The sequence below is a fragment of the Brienomyrus brachyistius genome, chromosome 14 (assembly GCF_023856365.1).
Source record: "Brienomyrus brachyistius isolate T26 chromosome 14, BBRACH_0.4, whole genome shotgun sequence".
Classification (NCBI taxonomy): domain Eukaryota; kingdom Metazoa; phylum Chordata; class Actinopteri; order Osteoglossiformes; family Mormyridae; genus Brienomyrus; species Brienomyrus brachyistius.
The window spans coordinates 25,799,631-25,827,463 of record NC_064546.1 but is presented as its reverse complement, the minus strand read 5'-3'; the positions used below and the strand labels follow the sequence as shown (position 1 = coordinate 25,827,463).

General features: G+C 45.2%; 3 protein-coding genes and 1 long non-coding RNA gene across 9 annotated transcripts in view; 2 read left to right on the top strand and 2 right to left on the bottom strand.

Annotated features, from left to right (window-relative positions):
• LOC125707570 (uncharacterized) overlaps nt 1-7,890 on the bottom strand; it is a 34,648-nt gene extending 26,758 nt beyond the window's left edge. Inside the window, exons 1-3 of the long non-coding RNA XR_007382304.1 lie at nt 7,785-7,890; nt 5,026-5,111; nt 3,731-4,831 (exon numbers count right to left, since the gene is read on the bottom strand). This is a non-coding gene — a long non-coding RNA (uncharacterized LOC125707570). The remainder of the gene's footprint in view (nt 1-3,730; nt 4,832-5,025; nt 5,112-7,784) is intronic.
• On the top strand, nt 229-7,160 carry LOC125707562 (NADPH oxidase 3-like). The gene is made up of 13 exons (XM_048974796.1): nt 229-630; nt 1,403-1,498; nt 1,623-1,733; nt 1,826-1,910; nt 2,008-2,153; nt 2,236-2,417; nt 2,660-2,789; nt 3,168-3,260; nt 3,719-3,966; nt 4,105-4,267; nt 4,480-4,620; nt 4,711-4,835; nt 6,792-7,160. The coding sequence occupies exons 1-13, from the start codon at nt 589-591 to the stop codon at nt 6,916-6,918; spliced, it is 1,689 nt and encodes a 562-aa protein (XP_048830753.1). The 5' UTR covers nt 229-588; the 3' UTR covers nt 6,919-7,160.
• tfb1m (transcription factor B1, mitochondrial) lies at nt 7,564-27,615 on the top strand. Of its 3 annotated transcripts, none has more exons than XM_048974801.1 (8): nt 7,564-8,014; nt 9,626-9,765; nt 10,300-10,451; nt 11,530-11,638; nt 11,809-11,960; nt 12,568-12,687; nt 26,372-26,499; nt 26,800-27,615. In XM_048974801.1, exons 2-8 carry the CDS (start codon nt 9,633-9,635, stop codon nt 27,056-27,058), a joined length of 1,053 nt encoding a protein of 350 aa, XP_048830758.1. In that variant the 5' UTR covers nt 7,564-8,014; nt 9,626-9,632; the 3' UTR covers nt 27,059-27,615. The 3 variants fall into 3 exon arrangements, with proteins under 3 accessions (XP_048830758.1, XP_048830759.1, XP_048830760.1); XM_048974802.1 differs by lacking the exon at nt 7,564-8,014 and adding an exon at nt 8,036-8,231; XM_048974803.1 differs by lacking the exon at nt 7,564-8,014 and adding an exon at nt 8,296-8,379.
• LOC125707568 (claudin-20-like) lies at nt 16,550-26,252 on the bottom strand. Of its 4 annotated transcripts, XR_007382303.1 has the most exons (4): nt 21,064-24,211; nt 20,685-20,750; nt 17,540-20,160; nt 16,550-17,064 (listed from the first exon to the last, which is right to left on the bottom strand). XR_007382303.1 is itself a non-coding variant. In XM_048974805.1 (3 exons), exon 3 carries the CDS (start codon nt 20,024-20,026, stop codon nt 19,307-19,309), a length of 720 nt encoding a protein of 239 aa, XP_048830762.1. In that variant the 5' UTR covers nt 20,027-20,160; nt 20,685-20,750; nt 25,427-26,252; the 3' UTR covers nt 16,550-19,306. The 4 variants fall into 4 exon arrangements, 3 of the variants coding, with proteins under 3 accessions (XP_048830762.1, XP_048830761.1, XP_048830763.1); XM_048974805.1 differs by lacking the exon at nt 21,064-24,211 and adding an exon at nt 25,427-26,252 and having other exon boundaries at nt 16,550-20,160; XM_048974804.1 differs by having other exon boundaries at nt 16,550-20,160.
• Nucleotides 27,616-27,833: the final 218 nt, after the last annotated feature.

The following is a 27,833-nucleotide window of genomic DNA, read 5'->3' as shown; positions in this document are numbered from 1 at the left end:
ATAATCTGTCGTCATCGATATTAAGCCGCTCCTCTGTTTTTGTCAATTAAGGACAGCTGTTTTTTAAAAAAATATCAGGTGCTAATTTGTAGGCCTCATTTGTGTAATACACTGAATCAATCTGCCCGGGTCAGGGTTAATCAACTTTCTGATTGCCTGAAAGTTAGGCAGAGACTATTATAAAATTTAAATTAACGTTTCGAAATAGCTTACCTTCCGTGGCAGCGGACTACTTAACCGTAGCCTATTATCTAGCAAGTAATGTCTCTGGACAAGCTGTATACATTGGCTTACTTTTAATTGTGTAATCTGTTTCGCTAGATCTACTGCAATATTTTAAAAATAATAAAATAAATACTAAAAACAGAATCACAACACGACTGAGCCTGTATCACTGTACAGTACGTTTTTGTAGAACTCAGAATCAAACGAATATACCGTTAGCGGCCACCAGAGGTCGTGGTTCTACATTCCTTTAAAAGTTCAAGGGTGCAGGGGTAGATAAGCATCCGTGGTGATATTTGTATAGGACAGAAGGATGAGTCTGGGCTTAGTGCAGCAGCGAAATTGATTGAGGAATATCTCATTATGAACTTGTTCATTAATGAAGGCGTGTCTGTGTTTATGGTGGTAAGTACCATATCGATTTTTATTACAAACACGGAAAGTCGGTTTTGTTTACCAAACTAGTTCACAAAGGATTATGGGTTCGTCTTAACTATTTTTGTTTAACCGTGTTTTCTAGAATTGTGTTTTACAGGCTTATATACACTCTCACCACCGTAAACTGAACTCAGCTCTTTGCCCCCAACACTAAAGCACACTGTATCATTCGACTATACATGCAAAATAGTTGCATTAATAATATGCACTAATTACTATATAATACATTTCATATGAAGCAGTTATACATCGTCATGCGATGTAAATTTCTATTATTGTCTGTAGAGTTTACTAAGTGTGAAGTATTTCATCAGTAACATTCAGTTATATTAGACATATCACACTCTGACATCTGATTCTATTATTGCTGGTGTGATTTCTGTACTTTTGTAATGTATCACTTTATAAACACTTGAAAGGCGTTTTAAATTACAGATTACACTGCCTCTGTTGTAGTGGTTCTAGGACCGTTATCAGTATTTGGGATTGTTGTATTGTTGTCTTTTGCACAACATTTGAAACTTAATGCAATAAAAATCGACAATACCATTGTTTCTCTTTAGTGTTTAGGGAAGCGTCAGTTGCCAATGGAGTTAGAACATCCTGCCAGTGGTTCCTACTGTTCCGCTGGCATAATAATGCACCGCGTTTAGATGTCAGGGACTGGGCAGGACTTTCCTCGAGCACTTGGCTAAAATGTTACCTTAAGTAGCTTCCGCTATTGTGTGCTTTATGGCAGGTACTGTTGGTGGGAGTCAACGCCGCCCTGTTCACAGTCACGTTCCTCTACTACAGTGGCCAGGATGCTTTTTCCTACACCCGTGTCATGCTGGGGGTCAGTGGTCTCTTCTACCAACCATGCAAAGTGATTCATGGGCGAAACCTAATTCCGGATTAGTGTTCATCGCTTAGATTCCTTGCGGTCTTTTTTTTCTCTCTCTCTCTCTCCCCCTGCGTAGTCGGGTCTGGCTTTTGCCCGAGCCTCTGCGATGTGTGTGAACCTAAACTGCATGGTCATATTGCTGCCAGTGAGCCGCAACCTTGTCTCCCTCCTGCGAGGCTCCTGCGCTGTGAGTGACGCCCCATGCATATGCAGCCTGCCGACGCCCGTCAAATTGCTATCCCACGAAGTGCTGACTTTTGTCCCGTCTGTTTTCCCCAGTGCAGATGCAGAGTGTTAAGAAAGCAGCTGGACAAAAGCATCACTTTTCACCGCGTGGTGGGCTACCTGCTGGTGTTTCACTCCGGTAACCGATATTTAATTACTACCGCAGTCATCCAAGTCCCGAAAGTCTAGCCGGTTACAGGAATCGTACGCTACTGATCTATTTTTACATGTTGCAGTCGTCCACGTTATTGCCCATCTCTCCAACATTGAGAGGTACCACGAGAGTCAGTCTACGGAAGCAGGAGAGCTGTTGTTGAAACTCTCAAGCCTGGGAGACGGGCTAAATGAAAGCTTTTTGAACCCTATCCGCACCTATAACACTGTGAGTGGGTTGTGGCAGGCGAAGGGGGGGGGCGGTAAAGTCACTTGATGGCCGATGGCTGTCCTTCTCTGGTGTGTCTCAGACGCCTACGAGGGAGGTGCTGGTTAACGTGTCTGGGCTCTCCGGATTGGTCATCACACTGGTCCTGGCTCTGATGGTCACTTCATCCACTGAGTTCATCAGACGCTCCTCTTACGAGGTGTTCTGGTTCACCCATCACTTCTTTGTGGTCTTCCTGCTTGGGTTGGTCATTCACGGCATTGGGTGAGTGTTTGTCTAGCCCCTACAGCAATAATCCACAACCTTTTTGTATAGTGCAAGCTATACCCGGCTGGCAACCTCTGCCTAATGATATGGGCGAAAGCCTTTTTGTGGCTGGGAGCAAATGGAAGCAACTGATTTTTGTCAAATGGTTTCTGTTCAGGAATGTTAAAATTATACGAAAACAGCATGTGCCCACCACTGCAGCCTTGCTGCTGGCTAATTACCAGGTCTCTGCATTTTAGGGGCATTGTCCGGGGACAGACTGCCGAGAGCCTGTTGATGCACAACGTCTCCTACTGTCGAGAGCACTTGGATGAGTGGGGGGATATGGACCGGTGCCCCCTGCCGCACTTCCAGGGAAGTGACCCAGCGGTAATCAGTGCATTTTTCCACCAGCCAATCAGCTCCTTGCGTCCTGGGACATTTTACGAGAATGGAAGCTGATTTTAAAAAATGTCGACTTGACAAAGTGAAATTTCAGTTAGTGTGTTGACTGTGCTGGTTAAAATTGTAACCAAATGTTGATGGTTTATATCCCTTAAGGTCTTTGCTGCAATGACTTTGAGTAAAATACTTAAGCTGTATTGCTCTATTTAAACTAACTAGCTATGTAAATGGGTGAAAAATGTCTCTTTGGAAGAAAAATCAACTAAGCAAATAAGTCTAATGTATGATGATAATGTTCAGAATAAAAAGCTTTTTTTTAAATTCCAGGCATAAAGTCTCCTATATGTTTCTTCTTTCTTTCAGTCGTGGAAATGGATAATTGCTCCCTCCCTCCTTTACATCTTTGAAAGAATCCTGCGTTTCACTCGCTCTTTACAACCAGTGGCCATTACTAAAGTAAGTTTGCTTACTGCCCACGCACTGCGTGGTTCTTAAGAGGTAAAACGCAGTGGCATTTTTTTCTCCTGGTTCCAGTCAAATGCAGAAGTTCCAGAACCCACCAGTATTTCATTCAACTGTTTAATTTGATTTAAAATTTACTTTGAATTTAATTCAGCTCTGGCCTTAAGTAATTGCACCATTCTGCATGAACAGTTTGTACAGAATTTCTGTGCTGAGAATTAATTTTGCGTTTTTGGCCATATTCAAAGAGTTCAGATATTCCAGTTAGTTTCATTGTTCCAAGTTTAACACCGAAACAAAAGCGAAGCACTATACCGACAGCTGTGTGTGTGTTTTTTATAAACACTGGTGATGTAATACTGGAAAAAAAGCTATGTGTTACTTTACAGATCTGTCACTATTGCTCGGTTACGGGTAAATATAGCAACACTATGTGATGTTTCTCCATGGAGGTGCTGACTCACCCATCAAACGTGGTGGAGCTGCAGATGACGAAGGTGGGCTTTCGCATGGAGCCAGGCCAGTACGTGTACCTGCAGTGTTCCGCCATCGCCCCTCTGGAGTGGCACCCCTTCACCCTGACGTCTGCACCTGAGGAGGATCACTTCAGCGTGCACGTGCGCGTGGCGGGAGACTGGACGGCTGCCCTGTATGCCGCCTGCACCGGCCACCAGGGGGACTCGCGGATCCCTCTGCTACGGCAAGTTCCCGTGTAGTGTTTCCACCACCTCTAACAAGGGGCTTTTACGCCCAATAAACCGCAATACTGTCCCTGGAGGCGGGGCTTGGGTCATCTGCCAATCAGTTTCATCTTTTCTGAGTGCTGTCTCTCCCCCAGCTTGGCGGTGGACGGCCCGTTTGGCTCGGCCAGCCGTGACGTATTTCGGTATGAGGTCAGCGTGTGCATCGCGGCGGGTATCGGAGTGACCCCGTTCGCCTCTGTCCTGAAATCACTCCGGTACAAGTCTTCAAATCCCGGGAAAGCCATGAAACTCCAGAAGGTAACGAGAAATAAGTCCTCCAAATCCGAGTCAAACTGGATGACAGAACTTTAAAGCTTGGATGAGATGTCAAATTAAAAAAATGATACGCAGTGTGGGTTTGTGCATTGTGCTAGACACAAAATTTTGATAGTAAATATTTGTGAAGAACAGATCTTGGTGATCGGAGATCGGTGATCGTATTCTTGTGCTGTGCCTTTAAATCCACCAAGCTCTACTTCTTCTGGATCTGTCGTGACACCACCGCTTTCGAGTGGTTTCGGGACCTCCTGCTCTCCCTGGAGGGTGACACCATGGGTATGGGGCGTCTCGTCAGCTTCCACATCTACCTCACCAGCTGGGACGACGCTCAGGTAGGCCGAGGAGAGGTGCCTCAGCTCCTGGAACCGGCTGCCGGCCTGGATCTGACGGGAGTTTTAACGTTTGCCTTGCCCCTCCACCAGGCACGCCACATCACCCTGCACCGTGACTCCCAGAGGGATGTGGTCACTGGCTTCAGGGAGAAGACCTTCTTCGGCAGGCCCAACTGGGACCAGGAGTTTCGGAGCATTGCTGACTCACACCCTGGGTAAGGCATAAGGGACAGACAGGCAGGAGTCCATCCAGGCAAGGCGAAAGAATAAATAATAAAATAAAATATTTATATGTATATAAGTAGGTAGAATATTTTCATGATGATACATGCTGCCTTGTTGACGATGATGACAATAAAAAAAAAAATATGGGCGGCACAGTGGCTCAGTGGTTAGCACTCTCACCTCTGGGACCTGGGTTCGAGTCCCCGCCATGGCTCCATGAGTTTGTATGTTGAGCCTCCAGGATAGGCTCCAGACCCTCCGTGACCCTGAATAGGACAAGCAATTACAAAAAATGAATGGATGATGATAATAATAATAATATATAACAAGAGTATATATTATATTGTTTTATTGTTGTTGTTTGTTCTGATGATGATCTGCAGCCTGTATCATGAAGTGAGGTGTTGATGAGCTGAATAACTCTTCTGGTTTTATGGTGCCCTAATTTAAATGAACTTCATCTTCATTCACTTACATTTAGTCCAGGCTCCCCCAGCTCACCCAAAAATCCAGCTGTACAGGCCCCCGACACAATTCTATTCAGTGAGATATTAGAATGTGCACAACCCCCCCCCCCCCCCCACACACACACACAGTTGGTAGCAGAAATATATGCCTGTTTGTTATACTTTCCTGCCTAGTGAAACCATCCACCACAGGAGAAAGTCCATGTAAAACATGGCAAGTCTGATGTCTCTGATCAACAACTCAAGATCCCGGAGCAGAGCCTTTCCTGCTCACTCATTTCTCCCTGCACACCTGTTTCTTCACTATATCATGTTACCTATGTCTGTTTCTCGATGGAGAAGTTCAGGGTAAGTATCCTGCCCAGGGAATCTCCCGGGACTTGACCCTACAACCTTCTGGACACAAGCCTGCGTTTGTATCATTTCTCATACCTGTTGGATTATGATTACAAGGAATAAGAAAAATGAAACATCTCTAATCCTTCCTGTCAGCATGCTCTTTTTTATTAATGTGTTTGTTTCGCAATTTAACTTGTCAGACCCTGGAGAATTACACCCAACACAAACACCCTCCCCCAAAAGGGTACTACAGGTGTGGGGTGGCCACACAATCCAGGCATTGTGGTGAGGTTCCAGTTACTCCCCCTCCCCCAGGTGGAAGTGCCCTCCTGTAGCATCAAAGCATTTTGTCTCTGGAATTTCTGATGCCTCCCAGATACAGTCAGGCTTTTAGGAAGGAAGTTCAACAACATTCAATTAGTACATGCTCTCACCCCAGAAGATGAAAACCTGTAACGCTGCATTTGGAAAGGTGCCGAATATTTGGCCTTTTATTGCTGCACCAGACACCTGGTTCAGAGCCTCTCTGCTGCTCCTTGTTAGCCTTAGTTAGCAGTAAAGTCATTTTTCAAATAATTGTTTTCTCGAGAGAAATATCATCTGAAGCGCCAAACGAGGATGAAAAACATGTAAACAATTTAGTAAAAAGGAAGAAACACACACGCACACGTCAATTAAATTACACCAGATGCACAACTAAAATTACCAAAATAAGATGAGCAATACGATTTTATTGGTGACAATACGCCACCTTGTGGCGATGCTCGTGTAGTTTTTACACGGCCACCAATACGCCACCTTGTGGCGATGTTCGTGTATAGTTTTTGCCCGGCCACCATCCTGTTGGCATTGCGTTGCTTCTTTTTCATGACGATATTGGTGACTTAATTTGGGTTGGGTGAGTGACACAAATATGGTTCACATCCGTTTTGGAATCCCTAACTCGATGGTGGCAGGAGACAAGAGGTATTGCTCGTTCTTGTTCCGTACAGTACACATCTCTGGTGTGACATGGAGATAGCTCTGTCTAGCAAGAGGAATGGAATGACAGCCAGGAAATAGACAGGGAGATAGATTGGACATCTGGTCCTGCTGAAACTACATCTTATGTGATTTTTTTTTCTCTGTTGGTTGCCATAGCAGCAACATCGGTGTGTTCCTGTGTGGACCCAAAGCCATTTCCAAGGTCATCCGCAAAATGTGCAGCACCCACTCAACTTCAAAACTGCGGGGAGTGCGCTTCCATTTCAACAAGGAGAGATTTTGACACACTAATGAGTTCGTTTCTCATGAGTCAAGCCCCTTGCAAACCATGCAGATGTTGCAACCAGGAAAATAAATGCCGTAGAAGTTTAAATATGGCGGTGTTTAAGTGTGCCCAAAGTCCATATATGTTTCTTTGACACGTCCTGATTTGAATATTGATCTGTGAAGGGGGAGAATGTAATTTATTCATGGTAAGCATAGATAACATCTCATGGAAACAGGGACATGGTTAATGTTACGTAAAGGTGAATGTCTCCATAAAGTTCTGTTTAGCTTGCATGAAAAATTGAAATTGTATGTATAATATACACTCACTCAAACCAAGATCACCATATTTTCTCATACATATATATAAAATATATATCTGAAATATATATTTATAGAAAAGGTTTATAAATTTTTCTTGTACTCTAGTAGTCTATGCTATTTAACGTTTACACTTTTATATTGTGGATCTTTGCGTAACGAATCACATCTTTAACATAATATATTTATTGGCTGAATTAGTTGATTTATTCGTAATTTTCCCATGTTTTGCGAAAGAAAATAATCATGGATTTCTTATAGATCAACGAGTAATAGACGGCTTATGTATAACGGTAGGTTCTGATTCATTTTTTAAATTACGGACTGCACTCAGTTGCCAGTCCATTAGGTACACCTGCTTGTTAATAAAGCCTACGCCCCTAAACGTCGAATCAAGTGACTGCAACTAATTTCGTGCCGCTGCAAACCGGGTCAAGAGGTTCACTAGCTGAATGAGGGCTACGCATTAGATGGGCTAAGATGTGTGATTACCATACGCAAAAGGAGTCAGTCGCCCACCGTCTACCTTTGAAACGGTCCAGAGGGGAAAGTGTTTCCTACCTAATACTTCATATCTTCTTAAGTACCACCAGTGGATATGACTAAAAAGATGTCGTAACTCCCTCTAGCGGTTTCGGAATGTCGTTGGGCAGGTTACAGATACAAGGGCAAACGGAAGTCCCGCCCTTCCTTAACCGAATGGAAGGGGTTTACTCTGTCTTAAACGCTATTGGATAAATCCTTGTCAATTAACTGACGTTACCCCTTACAACCGGAACATCATCCTCCTGGTGAGAAACACGTTATTGTATTTTCTTTAATTTAACGGCGTTTTGGGCACATGTTGTTCCAAGATTTTTACAGAAAATAAAATTCTTGCTGGAGTAACGTGTATTTAGTATGAAGGCGAAGTAATTATCGGGGCATCAGCACCCTGCATGTCGTTAGTTTAGTTACCGTTAAGCAGTTTAGAGTTCATTTGTCTACCTCAAACAAAGTAAAAGAAAGGTTAGAACTCCCCATAAATTTGCAAAGGTAGTCAGTTATAGACTGTTTTACCTGTAGCGTTTTATTGCCGCAATTTGTACGATTTATGCATGGCAGAACTGTATGTCCTTTGATCTGTCCAGTCACATTGGAATTTTTATGTTGTAAGGTATTATTATTTATTATTATTATTATTATTATTAGTAACAATATGTAATATATTACAGATAGCTTATCATTGGGCAGCATGGTGGTGCAGTGGTTAGCACTGTTGCCTCACACTTCTGGGACCTGGGTTCGAGTCTCCGCCTGGGTCACGTGTGTGGAGTTTGCATGTTCTCCTCATGTCGTTGTGGGGTTTCCTCCGGGTACTCCGGTTTCCCCCCACAGTCTAGAAACATGCTGAGGCTAATTGGAAGGATGGATAGTTTATCAAGCGTTGCTTCTATCTCCCAGAATGTCTGTGTAATCATCAGTTATTTTTTTTTATTAGTCAGTGTATCGGTAAATTGGTTATATCACAAAATGGCCATTAAAAAAAATAAAAAAATTTGTAACGTGTATGTTGTATAACCGCGTTGCGTATGAAAGCATTTTATTTCTATTTGATTGAACGATGTACTTGACTTGACCACGTGGGGGCGATGGTTCATGTATCTTTTAACATAATATGAGTCGTATTTAACCAAGTTTCCTTGGTCTTCAGGGATAAAACGTGTGCGTTTTTAAATGCTACTGGTATTTTAAATCCGAAACAGTCCTTTTTCCAGTCCTTCGCTTCTAAGCATAGATTTTCTATACTCTATAGATTTTTTTCAAATACTAAACAACCCATAAACAATATTGGATTCCAATCTTTGTGTAGTCAAATAATTAAACATCGCCACAATTATATAGTATATATGTCTGTCATTATGAAGAATGACTATATTATAGGGTGGCATGTTGATGCAGTGGTCAGCACTGTTGCCTCACACCTCTGCGTTTATGCCTCTGGCAGGGTTCCGCATGTAGAGTTAGCATGTTCTCCCTGTGTCATCGTGGGGTTTCCTCTGGGTACTCTGGTTAACGCTAAGCTGTGAGTGTGTGAGTGTGCCCTGCGATGGGTTGGTGTCCCATCCTGGGTTGTTCCCTGCTTTGTACCTGTGACTTCCGGGGTAACCTCTGGACCCCTCGTGAATGGATGGATGGCAATTTAGACCTGTGATTGTAATGTGTAAATCTGCGGTTGTTACTGCAGCTTCTGAAATCAGTACTGTTAGCTCTGTGTATACAAGTAGATGAATATCAAACTCAGTAATCCATTGATGAGCTATGATTGCTCCTGTCAGTTTGCATGTTAATGATTTTTTGCGATGTTCCACTTTGCACTTCAACGATGTCAGTTACAATAAAACCAATGTGCTTATTAACAGCTGAGAAATGGCAGCATCCGGCAAAATCGCGGCCTTCCGGCTGCCCCCTCTTCCGACCATCGGAGAAATCATACGGCTGTACAACCTACGGGCAGAGAGGCAACTTTCCCAGAATTTTCTCCTGGACATGAAACTCACAGGTGAGCTGTTCTTGAGTTCCACCTCACTTAAAATGACTCAAATGAGGGAATTCGGTTAAATCTGGGTGCTCAGCCACTAGTACAGTTGCCTTGAGGTGCTTGACAGAGTCATCAGGATCGGCAATGTAGCTTGGCACAGCATTCAGTGTTTTACAGCAATTAGGTAGGATGGGGGTGAGTCAGAGGGCCACGAAGACGAAATGGAGGAACGAGTGATGGTTATGGCACTAGGGAGGGATATTAGCCCCCCCCTGCTCTATCTGGCTATTATGTGTCAGAAATGTGTGTAGGTGTATTTAGAACCAGTGTTCAAATTGAAAAGCATTTGTCGAGTTTTATATAACACTGTTGCTGGCTTAAAGCACATACTAGGCATACAGCATACCAGGCTCCCTGCCTGTATCGGGATCTTTTGTTCCATTTCTGTGTGTTACTGTGTGTTTTGCAGCTTTTTGTTCCCCCAAAGTTAGTCGCAGTGGGTGAGCATATGAGCTGTTTTGCAGATCTCCCATGATCCTTTGTCTCCCCATGCAGACAAAATCGTGCGGCAGGCGGGGAGCCTAAAGGGCGCCCACGTGTGTGAAGTGGGCCCTGGGCCGGGGGGTCTGACCCGGTCGATCCTGAACGCCGGTGCCGCCGACCTGCTGGTGGTGGAGAAGGACGCACGGTTCATCCCGGGCCTGCAGGTAGGCCTCCTGCGGTACAGCGGGCCGTTCTGTGTTCATCGCTCCCCAGGTGTTTGGTTTCACGCTTTAGCCTAATGCCGCTAAATCGCCATTTTTCACAGTATACTCTTGGGCAGAAATTAGCATATTTTTACATGCAAGTTGCTGTCGAATGAGCCTTGTGTTCAAACGCTAATGCTGCCCTCCATTCCATACAGCCTTTTTTATTCAGAGATGTGTAGTTACCATTATTCACAGATGAGATGCGTCGCAGATAACTAGGGATTACTTGCTTGTCGGATGACTGGACTAACTAATCTGGTTGAAAGTCCTCTTTGTGAATCTGTAGCTGATTATTATAGTGAGGTCTGTAACGATCAGGCTCATCAAAATATTACAGATTTCTGTATTATTATAGACTTATGGGGTTATATGACAAAAATGTACAGCAACAGTATAATGCTAATACAAAATACAGATGCGTGTTCTATAAAAATTAATTTAAATTTGCAGTTAAAATGAGAAGTGATGTTGCGTGCACTTTATCTGAACATTCGAGGTCCACTTTTTCATTTTGTCTAATGGACCCAAAATGGAAGACGGCTGATGCATCTTTCAAAGTGGCAACAATTTCCAGTTAATTTCCAGAGTCAGGTCTTATGTTCGCTTAACATGCTTGGATGGACTAAGAGTCTTCTCTCTCAACCACAGGGGAGTGCAACGTAAGTGAGAGCCGCACTCCCTTAAAACATTAAGTGAAGTATCCCATTTTAGATCCAGCAAATTAATATTCCATGCAGCGAGTTTCTTTTAAAAAGAATGTTAACAACAAAAATAGCGAAAGCGGGAATGCAAGTGAATGCTTAATGTATAGTTTAATCAGCGATGTTTGCAGTCACTGGGATTTTCCGTTCGTGGCTAGTTTTGATCATTTTTTTTTTCCACTTGTCTAGAGCAACATATACATTTTATGGCTTAAAAGCAGTGCTGTGACTTGCCCTAGCCATGTCAGGTGACAGTGTGTTCATGTTCCCTGTTTTCTTTCATTATGTGTCTGCTGTCGGGCACCAGGGTCCTAATTAGACGACTATTGTTGCAGCTCCTGTCGGAGGCAGCCCCAGGGAGAGTGAGAATGGTGCAAGGTGACATACTGACCTACAGAATGGACAGAGGTTTTCCGAAAAAAATAGCCAGGAAATGGGAGGAGGGTGAGTGTCCCAGCATCTAGGGCCTAGTTTGAGCTGTCATCCAGCTTGCATCAGCGCTGTACTATATACAGCGCTGTACTATGCGGAATTATGCTACCCTCCTGCTGCAGTACCATGACAGTCTGTCATTAGAAATGGTACATGTGGTGCCCCCCCCCCACCCCCAACAGAACCTCCAGAGCTGCACATCATTGGGAACCTCCCCTTCAGCGTCTCCACCCCCCTCATCATCAAGTGGCTGGAGGCCATGTCTGACCGGACCGGCCCCTTTGCATTCGGACGCACTCGGCTGACGCTCACCTTCCAGAAGGAGGTTGCGGAGGTGTGTGCAGATTTTTTTTTTATTTTATTATATTTTTGCCTTCGTTTGCATTTGGTGACGACGGCATCTCGGTGAAAAGGTGTGACATTTTGAAAAGCTGCCACAGTCTCACAGGGGACGAGGTGCCGTCAGCCTCCATCTTATTGGGCTTTGTACTATTTCTGTAATATGCCTGTATTATCTCTGTTTTTCTCCCCTGAGTCCATCTCCTCTGTACTTGAAGTGTTGTCCTACTTGAATGATTCAGAGTATTTATTGCACAGGTCTGAAAGATGCTAGTCATGAATATTATCTCTGGATGAACAAATAATGTCGTATAGTAATATTAAACCTGGGTTTTTGTTTAAATTCCCATAATGCAACTTGCTCAGGAGCGTGTGTGGTGTGCGGTGGCCCACTTCCCTGCCATCTCTCTGGGGCATCGCGCATTATAGCAGTCAAGGAGTTTGCACTTAGGCCAGCGACGCTGGGGGTCCAAATCCCTGGGAATTGTAGCATCCCAGAGCGTAGTGTGAACTGACACAGCGGCTGCTGTCCCCAGGAATGTGTGAACCTGTTAGCCAATCCTGCCAACAAGCGAGGTCACGCTGAGGTTGTTCCCATCCAGAGGCTGACTGCCGGCCCTGGGAGCAGGCAGAGAAGCCGCCTGTCTGTCATGGCCCAGCACCTCTGCAAAGTACGCGACTGTTTCACCATCCCGGGACGAGCCTTTGTGCCAAAACCCAAGGTAGGATTCCACACCCTTCCCACCATGTCGCCGTGTTTTTATCAAACGTCACCGCAGCCCTCCTGGGGGGGTGTGCCTTGTCGGATGGGGAAATCTCCCATCCGGATCAGCTGCTACGTAGGACAATTTAACAAAAAAAAAAAAAAGTATTATTTTTTTGCATTAGTCCCGCTCCCCGTGGGTTTGATAATGTGGGAGGCAGGCTTGATGTAGCAGCGTGCGACGCATTAATGAGCGTCTAATTAGCGCAGTATGCGGATAGCCAGCTGCATTCAGGAAGCTGCAGTCAGGCCTTCAGAAGTCGCTGCCTCCTAGAGGTATTTTTGAAGATGTGCAGGAATGCTGTGAAGGTTTCTGACATCTAGCGGAGTGACATGTGGAGGGTAAAATTCTGCTTATCTGCCACAGAAGTCAAACCGTTTGAGAACTTCAAACACTGATTTTCTTGCTGGGTGGGTGATATGAACAGGCAAGTAAATATTTCATCCTGACTCTGTGTGTGTGGGGGGGGAGGGAGGAGGGGTTGTGAGAATGAGTTAAGTGAATGAAAACGTGGCTTATAATTCATGCTGTCAGAATAAATGACTGCAATGACTCTCATCGGACAGAGGCACCTTACTGCCAGTCCCAGCTAAGCATGTGTATACTGTGAATGTTTTTACGCAGATGTGGAATCAGGTACTGGGATGAAAACCACCATTTAGACAAACCTTAAAACAAAATGGGGTTTCGGGCTCAAGGATTCTCTTTCGTTGTTTATGAAATATGAGGGTAACGTTGGGTAATTTTACACGCGTAGTAATTATGAGCTTTTTGCTTCCCATGGTGTCCCATAGCAACAAATGTGTGTAAATGTTTTCCCTCCTGAACTGCATCTCAGTGTCTTTTTCATGCATAATACGAATTATCACTTTCTTTTCTGAAGTACTGTTTGTTCATTAAGTCTGTGTTGTGCTGTGTTGTTTTACTGTATTTAAAAATGGATTTCGATCATTTATATTCATTTTGTGGTTTAATCAATAAGATTTTGCAAATTTAATACTACTAATCTGTATCCACTGTGGTGTCTGTAGAAAGCCCTTTTGTCACATGCTCAGTGGCAGTAAAAAAGAATTCCCCCCCCCCATAGAGACAGAACAGCCATGCAGAGATTTGTGACAGGGAAGGACCCCCTTGCTGTGGACAGAATGAGTGGCACTCCAAGGGACAGGAACCGTGACGGAGATCGATATAATGCAGAGCGGAGTCCACCTCGGGCAGATGGATGCCTGTGCCGATGTCATCGGCAGCCTGAATAATGGCTGATTCATTCCACCATCTCCAAAGGCGACGAGATGGAGGACTGATGTCTTCCTGGTATTTGGTCTTCTCAGGACCAATGGCCGGCTGTTGCTCTTTCTGAACATGCCAACTGTTGTAAACGGGCAAGGAAATGTTGAAAAGCAGACGATTCCCCGAGCATTTTAATGGTGGAGTTCACGTCAGCAGGGGAAGCTGCTGATTAGGTCTGACGTTGTTGGATGGTTGGCCAACATGTATTTATGATGGCGTGCCAGTGATTGACTGTGGCTGCAGCCACACTGGTGATTGGCTGGTGTGTAGGGTGTGGAATCAGACTGAATGCTGATTGGATTCCGATTTGAGGATTTGTGTTTAGCCAGCCAAATCGCCTTACTTTGTGCTGCTGTATGTCTCTGTTATGTTTCTCTAACTCTACCGTGAATAAGGTTTTATTGCCAGATTACAGCCATATAAAGTGATACATTCTTGCTCATTTTAAAATCTGCTGACTTAAATGGATGTTTCTAGTTCAGAGCCAAACTACTGGAAAAATTGTGTTTTCCTCATTGCTCTCGATTTTTGCTGCAAATAAACGGGGTCAATTAATGCATCAGGAGCAAAGGAAAGAGATTTCAATGACGTTTCGTGCGCCGGTGAATGCCTGAAGGCACACTGCCTCATGTATCAATGTCCCAAGTTAAAAGCTAAAAATACTCTACCGTAGAGCACTCTACCAAGGCAGTGACTGCTTTTTTGACGTTTTAAATTAACGAAATAACAAAAATCACATTACAGGTGCAATGGCAACATTGCTTGAGGTCAACAATGTATCTTTAATCAGCTTCTTTGTATTTGTTTTTGCAGTGAACGCAAAAACACGTCAATCTAAATGCCATTCACTTGAGCGAGGTTTTGTATAGAAATATTGTATTGTACAAAAATCACTGTATATGCTAATGTAATACTCCAGTAAGTGCTTACTGAAGGTTCATATTTCTGCATTATGGAAAATCATGGCGAGAATTCATCTGTTCTGCGGTTTTTGATAGGCAGAGTGCCAAAACGCGTGAAGGCTCCTGATATCACAATGTTATCTTTTTATTTAAATGATGCATCGCCTTACGCATTCTCCATTTTGTCCTACTCTATTTTGCTTTTGTAAGCAGCGTTTTTGTAATTAAGAGCTCCCTTTGATGTACTGGTCTTGGAGGGGATCTCCTAACCTGCCATGGTCCATCTCAGCCTGAGGGTGATGACCGTATTCTGCCTGCAGCCTTTATTACGATTGTTTTCCATAAAAATGGAGATGAGAAATATTGAGTGATCGCACAGCAATAGGTGGGACGTTTTTAGCGGTGATGGGCTTGGTGATTGATGGTGCAGTGATGGACTGCTTTATTTCTACCTATTTTGTCAGTAATTGAAACCTCTCTCTCAATGCCTCTGCCTAGTAGCATGATAAGAAGAGATCCATCACTAGCTTCTCGCTCGTGTTTCCTCCGATGCTGTCTGCGGTGGACTTTGAATTTCGTTGTAACGAACTTTGCTTTGTAAAGAGTAAAGATGTTTGGGGTGTGATAGAAACCCTTCTGCCTTGAGCTCACCCTTCAAGGCTTTCATCGTGCTGCAGCCAGTGTCCATGATCTATCCTAACTGCTCTGGTGGGTAGAACGCATTAGCCAGAATGTAGGTTAAATACACAGAGGAACAGATCTTATTAGTGTTTGCCTATAAGGGCCTCTTTTTTATTTTCATGATCAGTGAACTCCTACAACTCTTGAATAATCCTGTCGGGTAGATGTTCAAAGAAAAATATTTCCACACATCAGATCAGTGGCTGCAATGAGAGCCATGAAGAATATGCTTTAAAAAAAAAAATCAAATTCATTTTTGCAGTCTTCATTCGAAATATAACATTCAGTGCTGCTCGGATAAATTCGGCTAAGATGTACAAGAGAGACCTGAAGGGAAAACGCTGAAAATAATTGCTGAGAGCGGGACAGCTTTGAGTGTTTGGCCGCTGTGGGTTACGTGTGTTACTGCCATGATTGATTTCTTTGCTGGGCAAATTAAGCTGACATAACACTTAGCAAACCAGGTAGAAACAATGCAGATCCGCTCGCAGTTTTGGCTGCCTACCCAGCTGTTTTCACATCAGACTAAAATTACACACTCATCATATTTGGCAGGAAAAGCAAAGGATGTGTTGCCATTTTGAGGGGTACCCAGAGATGCCAGTTGTATATGGTTTAGAGGAGCAAAACAGGCTGGTGTGTGCCTGATGCAGTACTGATCAGGTTTATAATGTTTTTGAAAAGAGCTCTGCTGGCATCTCGTTGCTCATATTCATTTTCTGAACGTTTTTATGATGTGTTCTGAAGGCCTATTACAAGACTGAGTCCTCCCCCACTGAGCTGCTTTTTAGGGTATGTTGCATAGCCAATGTGAGGACTGCAAGCAGCCAACAATCCCACGTTCTGCACATCTTGTTCCATCCAAAACATTCTGGCAGGCACATTTATGCTATCTCCAGACGAGAACCAAGAAAGACATTAAAATGATTTTACAGCCACAATTTAGCTTCCACAAAATAATTTTATTAATAAAAATATAACTACTTGCACAAGCACACCGAGACGACGAAACATCCTGAGCCGCTCTGATTTGTTAGCAAACTACGAAAAGCTTTGACATCAACAAAAATAAACTGCCATTATCAAAATAACCCAATCTGTATTTGCACTGTACAATAGCTGAAGTTTGACACACAAGCCCACTGTTTTGTGCTTGGAGCGTTTGGCACTAGTAATGAAGCAATGTGCAGATGGGGGAAGCTGCACAATGACGAAGCACGTCAGTTAGAGGTTCCTCCCTCCCAGCTGGTTTATCCACTGAAACCAGTCTGGGAGGACGTCCGTGGAACTGATATGTACAGCTAACGGAATGGCAGCAAGCAGGTCAGGGCTCGTTTGGCCCTTACCCTTGGCAACAAACTGACATTCGCCATCTTGCACTCCAAGTGTCAAGTAGTCTTCTTATAAAGAAGATATTAGCATGCTCTGGTATTTCGATGAGGCATATAGTCATGGCTATAACCTGGAAAAAAGATATGAACTGGCCTAAGTCTGGGCACTTACACCAGCTGGTGATGACTGCTGTGCTCTCTTAGGTAAATATGAAGGTGGTTATAACATACAGAAATGAGAATTCAAATTCCACTTCATTGTTTACAGGTGCCTGGAGTCTTTAGGCTTTACGAATAAGCCCATATGAAGGAAACGGTATGACCAATTTGTTTGAGGAAAAAGACCGTAGAAAATTATTGGTACTGGTTTTATTTGTTTATTTTGTTTTTTGTCTGATCTTGAACCGAGGCTTTCAATTATCTATTTATTTTAAAGATACTATTTTTTGTGTTTTCAGTTAATACAGGCAAGAGTTTGACAGATTGTCACACTGTTGACAATGAAGCATATAATCTGCCCATAAGGGCAGCCAACTTGCCGGAGGTGCCTGCAGTGAGCAGTGTGGTAGCCTGTGAGCAGCGATCTGGGCCCTGCCATCTGCTCACCCGCTCATGGGGCTCTGCCTGACGGAAAGAACGTAGCACCGTACGAATCTCGGCCCGGGGCCGTCAGTGGTGCTGCCTGGATTGGACTGGAGATGTGGCAGCTGGCAATGGATGCCGTGGCCACACACACAAACACATACACACATATACACACACACACAGCGAGAGGGAGAGAGGACCATACAAACAGCGTGAGAAAACGAGGCCCAGTCTGCTCATCGGCAGGGTTTGGGCTATTGGAACTCCAGGTGCATAGTCTCCCGTGAGTGAGAAACTGCGACATATGTTCTAGTGACGTGAGGAAGCCGCAGATGGACAATGAGATTTAAAAAAAGCACACACTCAAATGTTCATGAGATTATAAAGCATGCACCATTTGAATATCAGCACAGTGCATTCATATTAGCCTAAATCATGCTCAAACTGCTTCTCCCTGCATTTTATAATATTGCATTCACTTTTATAAACATAGTCCTTGACCACATTACAGCTCTGGAATATGAGGTCGATGAGGGAATCCCTCTGTTTAGTGATGGACTGTTTATAGACTATATCCTCCATGGAGCGTTTCCTGATCAGATGGAATGGTGGGGGGGGGGGGGGGATCAGACCTGCAAGAGTAGTGTAGCTGAAGGAGCTTAGTCCCCAGGCACTGAGCCACCCCAGCAGTGGGGTTGATGACGGCAGATGTTCTCTCACAATAGGGGGCTCAAGGAGGTGCCACAGCCATTCCGGCTATAATCTCTGACCCACACCACCTCCCCAGCAACCCCAACACACAGACACGCACACAATAAAGATATTTGGGCGAGAGGCTCTGTTACCATGGCAGTGAGGACAGCGCAAGTGAAAAAGCGCATGCTGCACAGTGCGCGAGAGCGGCGTGTATATATATGTGTGTGTGTGCGTGTGTGTGTACAGAATAAATTAGCGGTGTGCAGCCGGCTAGACACGGCTTGTTTTTGTTGGGAGTGAATGGGAACCGAAACAGCGGCATTATATCAGCCGTCTGCTGAACCCGTGGAGGGTGTCGCTCCCTTTTTTTCGAGAAACAGGAGCTAGACTGTGGCTCATGTTTGTGTTTGTTTAATCTGCAACTTGGTGTCGTTATTTGTCTTGTCATTTTGAACAGTTTTACTGGTGTATGTTTACTATAGGTTAAGTTCAATATATAGTGTCTGCTTTTCAGATTCTACTAGGCATTCCGCTGCATAATTCACTAACTTCAGACAGCATGCTGCGGTAGAATAATCACCATTCCATTAGCTTATCAAAATAAGACACAAAATGATTAAAATCAGAACTGTGATTCTAGCAAATGGCTAACTACAAAAAAGCTAAGGATAACATTCACATATTGCCTCTTTAGGATGTATTGCCAGTTTATTAAAATTAAATGATTGTTAGTAGCTAAATAATTGCTTTTTCGATTCAAACCTTTGGCGAGTGGGGGGGGTGGGGGGGATGCTTCTTACAGTTAATCCATTCTCCATGGAACTGTTAATAATCCCTGGTGCTGGACATCTGCATTTAGTCGATGGCTCTCTCTCCTGCCTCGTCCCAGCAATGCCACAACGTGCTTTACGGGGTATATTCAGTATTTGAAACATTGCTGGGGGAATCTCTCCACATCACTTGTGCTTGCAGTATAGGAAAGCATTGGGGGGGGGGGGTGTGTGTGTCAGTCATCACCATCCCCTCTCCTCCTCCATCTCGCAGTTTCAGAGCTGCTGTGTGGTGCGGTGTTCCTCGCGAATCGGGCGCAGGCTACACGTAGTCCTGCAGGCTGTAGCCAGCCTTGCTGTCCAGGGGCGAGAGGGAGCAATACGGATGCTGTAACTGCTGCTGGATGAGATGCTGCTGCTGTTGATGCTGCAGTAGCTTATCAGGAGGAGTGAGGATCAGATCCTGGTGGCCCCGCCGCTTCCCTGGGCAGGACATGCAGAAAATTGATCCCCCTACAAAGAGGAATCCCGAAGATACGAAGGCCACGTACACAGCCCCTCCTGGTTCAAATTTATTGCTCTCCGGCACACTGGAGTCCAGGAAGTTGGTGATGACCTCATTGGTGAACCAGGATGCAGGGACCAGGCAAAGAAGGCCAGCCACAATGAAGCATCCCCCGCTGGCAATGGCTGTGTGCCTCTTGGACTGCCGGCCACCTCCCCAGCGGGTGCACTTGAGGCCCAGGGAAGCAAGGCACAAGCCCAGGCTGGCAAGCACACAGGAGAGCACCATGGAGGTGCGTGCCGTCTGCAGGTAGGCAGGCAGTGCCAGCACGGAGTATTTCAGAGTGCAGCTGAACATACCGGTGCTATACCAGGTGCAGTCCATCCATAGCCCCTGCATCTGGGAGATGGCCGTTATGATGTTGGAGCCCACGTCAGCGCTCACCTTCCAGTTGGGCAGCAGTGTGGACACCATGGCCCCAAAGATGCCCAGTAGTGCTAGGATGAAGCCGAAGATCTGCATGCCAGCGGAAGCCATCCCTGCACCTTGCCCACCCCTGTCCTCCCCCCACCGTCAGGGGCACCTTTGCCCTGGGTCCTCTTGCCTCCCCTTTATATCCCCCCTCTGCAGATCTTAGGAACAGATCCGTCTTCAGCACCAGCTCCTGTGGACTGTGGGAAAAGCAAAACAAGAATTCAATTTAGAAGGATGCAACACCCCCCCCCTCGCTTTTCTGGGGAACAAAGGAAAGCGTGAGGCCAGACAAGAGCAGACTGGAGAGCGAGACAGATTCTGTGCGTATGTGCCTGTTCTGGGGAGATGCAGGAGCAGCTCAAAAGTGCGGCCGTAGAGGAGGAAGGAGTTTCTGATATTTGCAAGCCTCAATAAATGTACTTAAAGCTGCAGTGTCCTCTCTGGGAAGGAGAGTGTTACTGTTGGTCTGCTTCAGTGACCTTCCTCACCAGTAATGCGAGGGAGAACATTACATATAATCACATCCGATTTTATATTCAGCATGCTTGAGAAGTTTAAAAAGGCAACGTCAAACACTTTAATGCTGTTCCTTATCAAAGGAGTGTGAAGGAAATCGGGGTTTCCTCGCATTGTGTTGAAATAATTGTCATCATAGACAGGAATCTAGGGCAGAGTTAAGGTGAATGTATAATGTGTTTACTTAAATGTTAAGAACGCTTACCTCTCCGCTGGTGCAGCCCCAGTGCTATGGCGAGCCAGTTTGTTTGCAGCGATTTCTGAGCGCGTGCTGGAGGGGGGGAAAGGTGGGGGTGAGGGCTTAACTGCACAAATCCAGACGTGTCATCACTTTCTTTGGCTGTTAGGGGAGCTCTGAGTGCTGATCCCCCACATGCTCACCCGGTGTGTGAAAACGCGTTATTTTCCGTCCATTGAAACAGAAAAGAGCTCCCACGTCAGTAGTCTGTGAACTGACAGACTTAATTTAAAAGGTCATCGTTCTGGTGCGGCTCTGTCCATACAATAGTCATTCATAAATGGGGAAAATTCACATTATGTATAACAATTGCGGCTTAAACATAAGAAGGAAAAACGCCACTTACGCGCAGCTGGTGTGTGTGTTTCCTTTTCTCTATAGAGTTTATTCCTAACCCGACTCGCCGAAATAGCGAGAAGACGTCGTCGGACCGAAGCACCGGGTTAGTTTTACTGTCCGTTTAGGAAAACAACCGTTAAATGAAGGTCCTCCGTTATCCGTCGCGCCGCGCGCGTCCTCACCTCCGCGAGCCGGCTTTTCCTGCCACGAGCGCGAGCCTCCCTCCGTCCTCGGAAGCTGCCCGCCAAACGTTAGCTGTTTCGTTTTACCCAGGTTTACGCTAACTAGCTGCTGTTTAAGTAGCGCCAACAGCCTTTACGTAAAGCTTTCAGACGTGTTGAAACGTGTCTGAGCCGTGTCATACATTAAAAAAAAAAAATGCTTGCCGATATTTGTTTCTGACGAATAGACGTGTCCCCCGCCGGTAGAAGGTGGCCTTTTGTCTTCGCAAGTTTATTTTGCGGTCCCTTAATAATATACACATTTTTAAGTTATCGAGATCCTTATATAATGAATTATGTAACCGCGGTTTGTGAAATATACAACTTTAATTTTGTCAAATCCATTCAACCCATTTTAGCTCTTATTCAAATTTATGTCGTAGTAAACCTACAACAGCTTAGTAGGAATTGTATTAAGCATTGGAGATAAACAAATAATATATGTTACAAGGTGGTTTGAATATGCCCCCATTCCTTTTTAATCTTCCCTGTAATTTCCCATGGGAAGAGTGTAGACATGCAGTGGATTGCCTTGTTTTTCTTGACGGAGAAAGTGATCTCAGCAAGGGTGCGGTAAACTAAAAGCCAGGCGTGTCTAACGTGACCCTTCCCTGCCTGGGTCATCAGTGAGCTCTCAATGGGGACTTAAACTTATGGCTGCTGCCCCTGTCCATGCACCGGACCCCTCTGCAGATGGGGGAAGGGAAAACTAACATGGCTTTGATTCATCAGTGACAGTAGAAGGCAAAGAGGTTGGGGGGTTGGATGGCTATAGACGAGTTTATTGAACCAGGTTCAGCCAGAGTCCAGTATTCCCGGCCCATTTCAGATGGTCTTCATAATAGAAAATCCTGCTTCCCCTTGAGACCATTGTAAGTGTTACACTGCTTCATGGTGCATACGGTATGTTCCAGTAAGACTATTGATCCAAGGTATGCTCTTCAAGCATATATATCAATGTTGTTAGGAGTGCTGCAAATGCTCCAAGTCAAAACCTTTGTGGATGCTGACCTTGGGGTGATAAACTTCAGGCTTTCCTGGCTGTCGTGTGTGTGTGTGTGTGTGTGTGTGTGTTTATATTATATTGTGGGGACCAAATTTTTCCTGCAATGTAAGAAAAACCAGTTTTTTTGATGTAGTGGGGACCATTTTTCAAGTCCCCATGAAAGATCTGTGAATGCAATCAAAAAAACCTCAACAAATGGCGCAAATCTCATATTTTTGTTTGCTTACTTATGGTTAAGGTTAGGGCTGCATAGGTGTTAAGGCTGGGATTTCCCCATAGAAATGAAGGTAGAGTCCCCACAAAGATATGATTTACAAAGCTGTGAGTGTGTGTGTGTGTGTGTGTGAGAGAGAAATTGTATCATCAATGAAGATTCGTACAAGTGCTGACCCAGCATTTATGCTATATGAAATGTATAAGGGGGTGGGGGAGCTGCGGTTAGCACAGCCTGCAGTGTGTGGTGATGTGTTGCAGCCCGATGGGCCATTACAGGCACATTCCATTTCTTTTACAATCTCTTGTCACCATATGGTAAGGCAAAAAGCAGAGCTGCGGCCTACTGATTCCCAGAAGAGCAAATTCAATGTAAAATCATCCAGGCTGGTCCCTTCATTGTGTCGTCTTGTATATAATTTTTTTCCCCCAAATAATTTATGTCGCATTTGTGGTTTTGTAATTTTGCCAAAAGTCTTTCTACTCGGTGGTAAAAGGGGCTGTCTGTATGCCCAAGTTTGTCTGTGAGAGTACTGTGAGAATGAATACGTAAGTATAGCCAACTAAGTTGATTTTTATTTGGCAAATTGTCGTTCCCATATATTATGCAGTAATTGTAAACCGCTGACGATTTTGTATTTATTGTATCTTTTGGTGAAAAAGACACAGAAGCTTTACTCTGTCGATGCAGACAACCAGTTTAGCTGTTTCTAGGGGTTATTTAGAGATGTGTACGTTCTAGGCAAAGCCAAATGGGAAATATGCCAACCTGTAACTGAATCACACAGTGGGATTGGGATAATTGTGTGCTGTTAAATTCTTGTGAAATTCTCATTTCAGTTTATATAAAAATATCATAAACAAAACGGATCTCTTGGGAATTACTCTGTCCTTTTTCAAATATGTGAAAGTATTCTCCGGACATACTGACATTCTCAGGACATACATCCAAGATCTTTGTGAGCACATGCTGGTGTGTGTGTGTGTGTGTGTGTGTGTGTGTGTGTGAGAGAGAGAGAGAGAGAGCCTTGTATACCATCTAGCAATTAAGCAGAATGGTTTACGGGCATGTGTGTGGTTTTTTTTTTCCTTTATAGGAAGCACTGGATGGGAAGCACTTCTAGCCTTTTGTGTATAGTAGCCTGATAGCCTGCTGCCCTTGAGTACCTCTGCACCATGACCAAGTAATCGTGAACTGTCCTTCTGAAGGAATTGTCCCACCTCCTCCCTGTCCATTACTTCCACTTTTCAGGAATGTTTTCTTGTTCTTCCGTGCATCTATTACGCAGCCATGCATTCTCTTGTTTCTGCTTTGCTTGCCGGAGCCTGAAGTCGAGCAAAGGGAGACGAATGTGATGGCAACTCGGGTGGAACCCCCCAGGACGGCCAGTGTCTCGGCTGGGTGATGCTCCCAAGGACGAACGGCAGATTGCCGCTTGGGGCATGCTGGGAGTCTGCTTGTCTTTAGATGAAAAGCTTAGGAGGAACCGTTTATGGAGTCATTCATATGATGAAGTTGCTGGATTTTGATTGTACCAGCGTTTAATGTCATATTAAATGATCTGTTAACTGATACGCGCTTTCCATAGATCCTATTTAACTAACATCCACGCATGAATTCCTTGTATATATATCTTTTTTTTATTGTGACAATCTATATGTGAAATAGTGAAAAGAAAATACAGACTTATGAAAATATCAGCTTTACAAATTTAAAAATAATAATAGGGACAAAAATTAATGTTTCAAATAGCTTTGATAAGTAATTTTGAGAATAGGATTTAAAAATCATTAGGAGCTGTGTTTTCCTCAAGGCAACAAAATGTATTAAATTGAGAGATTAAGGGAAATTTCATTTTTGGAGCCTTAAAAAGAGGTGTATGGGGACTGTTGTCTTGTATTCTGAAGTTGCTGTTGAGTAGCAGTGAAAAGTTGAACAAAGCAAGGCATAGTAAAATATATAGAAATGGCTTTTAAAGTTTACGACGGAAGGATTTTTCAGCATGAATGGTTAGAGAAGGATTGATGTTCAGTTCAGGATATATCGCAGCAGAGGAGCGGCTGATGTTGGCATAGGTGACGTTCATAAATCAGACTGTAAAGTGACTCGGACATCCCTGTGGCTGAAACGCCGCAGCCTCTATAGTCAGAATATCGACTTCTTTCCACTCCTCTCTTAAATCATGAACTGCAGAATATAAATGGCCTGATTACTCCCAGGGACACACTTCCCAGGAATCCTCCACTGTTACTCGTGTGCATGCAGAAGCATCCCGTTTGCCTCTTTTTCAATGCTTTGCCCTGGGCGTTCGAGGTTCTCTGCACATGTGTGGTATGACAGGTGCTTGCATTCATTTGGTCCCCATGAGCTTGTTTCTGTGCGATTTGAAGCCGACAGGTGACGCTTAAAGACTGCCACTGGCGCAGTTGCCCTCTTCATCAGTCTCCCACGTACTGCAGCAGTTGCAGTGCCTTTAGACGCACAAACAGGGATGTGAAGCCCTCTCGTCTTTCCCTCTAACTCTGACGCTCGCTCTGCAGTGTGCATGCCTCTCTGCCATAAGAAGCTTGTGGTGCTGACAAATGGGTTCCCTAGTGCCCGAAGAATGCAGAAGTTAGATCCCAGTGGACGCCATGGCGGCAAAGACCACAGTGGAGCACAGGCATTGTTCGTTACCAGGCAAGAGGAGGAGAGAGCTTTACTGATGACCTATTAGCGTAATGCTACATAATCACGCTGTCCTGTCGTTATCCCTGATTGTGCACGTTATATAATCATTACAAATCCAGAGTAACTCGGGTGCGAGTGCAACAGTTGGGAATTTTAGGAACCTAAACGTAGACGCGGCAGACTGGACCGAAGTGCGACAGCAGGCTACCGGTGTGTTAATCGGCGCTCGTCTTGAAAAGGACAATGAAAGGCATATTACCTGCTTGCCGTGCAGCCTGTGTTCCGAGGTGTCTGCTCGTGAACGGTGCTCTGAGCCCCGATGCCGGTGGAGCGCACTATCACCGCCAGGAGAGCCCGAGCCAGTCGCAACGCATTCCTTTATCTCCCACGGACCGTTACCATCCCCCGGCTCCTTCCCCGCCGGCTGTGCTGCTGGTCGGGATCCAGCACCGGCGGCAACTCGGTCGAGCTCCCGGGAGCTCCATCCAGGATGGGGGCGCCCACCCTGAGAGCGCGCAAAGATGGATCCGATGAAGGGAGAAACAAAAGCAGCCGCGCGGGAACACGCCTGTGTTGCCCCTGCTTGTCAGGAAGCTTTTGTCCGCAATTCCTTTTATTTCCCACAGAAAAGAGGAAGAAAGCCGTAGGCAGTAGAGCGGCGGAGTCTGGGAGAAGTGGGGCTTTGGCACAATTGCCTTAACAGTTTGTCACATCGGCTTAGCACTGACGGGGGGGACGGTGAAGCTGCAGCTCAAAAGGAGATAAAGCCAACCTCCACGCCCCCCCCCCCCCCCCCCCAGCACCCAAGGAGTCCAGCTGCCCCTGTGTTTATGCGGCCCCTCTGCTCAGATGCTGCCTGCGTCTGTGGCAAACGTGCGTCCTACAGCCGGCTTTACTTAAGGGAAGGACCGCGTTCGGGAACATCCACGCTTTCCTTCACGCTGCTGGCGGTAAGCTGTGCGCTAGCAACAGCAGCAGTGGCTGGAGAGGGAGGCTGAGCTGGTAATCACATACAAAGAGGATGGTTCTTACAGTCCTCCACACAGGTGTTACTGTGGCAACCAGAAACCGGCTTCCCATCACGTGTTGCGTCACTCTCCCTCCCCCACACCCACGATTTCCTAAGTGTCCCCCCAAAGGGTGCCTAAGCACCCCCCCCCCCACCCCCAGCTGCCTGACTGTCTGTTTTTGTGTGCCTGTCTAGGTAGACGTGGGCGTAGTGCACTTCACTCCACTGGCTCAGCCCCACATCCAACAGCCCTTCAAGCTGGTGGAGAAAGTCGTCAAGAACGTCTTCCAGTTTCGGAGGAAATTCTGCCGCAGAGGGATTGAGTAAGAATGTCTGAACGGCGCCTTTTTTCCTATCATCGTACTAACTGTTCTGCCTGTCCTCTAGAGTATGCTCCTGACCAATGAAAGTAATTTCCTGTACCACGGATCATTTTCCCTGTGGTTGTGGTAGACTTGGAGCCCTGATAAGAGAGAGGAGCTTGAGTGTAGCAGTTATGACTCATTGGTGTGTTGTTTGAGGGATAATTTATGTAATGACAGCAGGTAGAAGTGCATTTTGTTTTATTATTTTACATTTTCTGCTCTCTTTCCCCTGGTGCGCGGCATGCTTCCCGTTCCCAGGATGCTCTTCCCGGAGGTGTCGCGTCTGGAGCTCGCTGAGCAAATGCTGCGGATGGCGGATGTGGACCCAACCCTGCGGCCCACCCAGCTCTCAGTCGCCAAGTTCGGAGCTCTGGCGGATGCCTACAGTGAACTGTGCGCGCGGAACCCAGGCCTGTTCTCCTACGACTTCAGAGAGGAGCGGAGGAACAAAGGCAGAGATGAGGGTCTGCTTGTTGAAGGACTTGACAGCGAGGAAGATGACGAAGAGCATTACTGACACAGAGCGAGTCCACTGAGATGAAAGGTGAAAAGACTCATGAAGACGCATTCTGGTGTTGACATTTCAACAAGCAGGGGTGTGAATTTTGAGAAACAATTTCAGTACGAAATAAGATAAATGTGGGATGTTGGTGCAGGGGCGACGCTGGCCTTTGCCCCCGTGACAGCACACGTTTTACACGACTGTCACACTTCACGGAATCAAGCGTCGAATGAACTGTAACAGTGCAAGGACTGTGATCTGGTTATGGACCAGCACTTCAGCTAATGAATGTTGTTTGGTGTCCTAAGAGGTGAATTGGTGGCCAAAAATATTTTTTTATTCCTTGTGGAATACTGCATGCATGAGAACATGGTGGCACGGAGGCTAATTCTCCCTTACTGCAGTCGTACGACTCAAAGGGAAGCTTATGATGATTTTTTTTCCAAAGCTTTAATGTGAAAACTATTTAATCTGAAATTTGGAAACCTGAGTAGATGCAAAACATTTTTGGCGTGTCTGAAATCTGTTTTGCAATTAACAGTAAAAGTATCCCCCGTTTTTTCCCTGGTGAAGTAGAGGTTGCGCTTATTTAATCACACAATTATATTAATTAAGAGCTTGTGATAAAAAGGTGCCTTTGTGGGGGGTGGGGTTAGGCTTTCTAGGAAGTCATGCATTTCATTGGACATCATTTCTCTGGAACTTCCGGAATAAAGCTGAGGGACGTGTTCCAGCTGGCCAAAATTTACATTTATTTATTTAGCAGACGCTTTCATCCAAAGCAACGTAT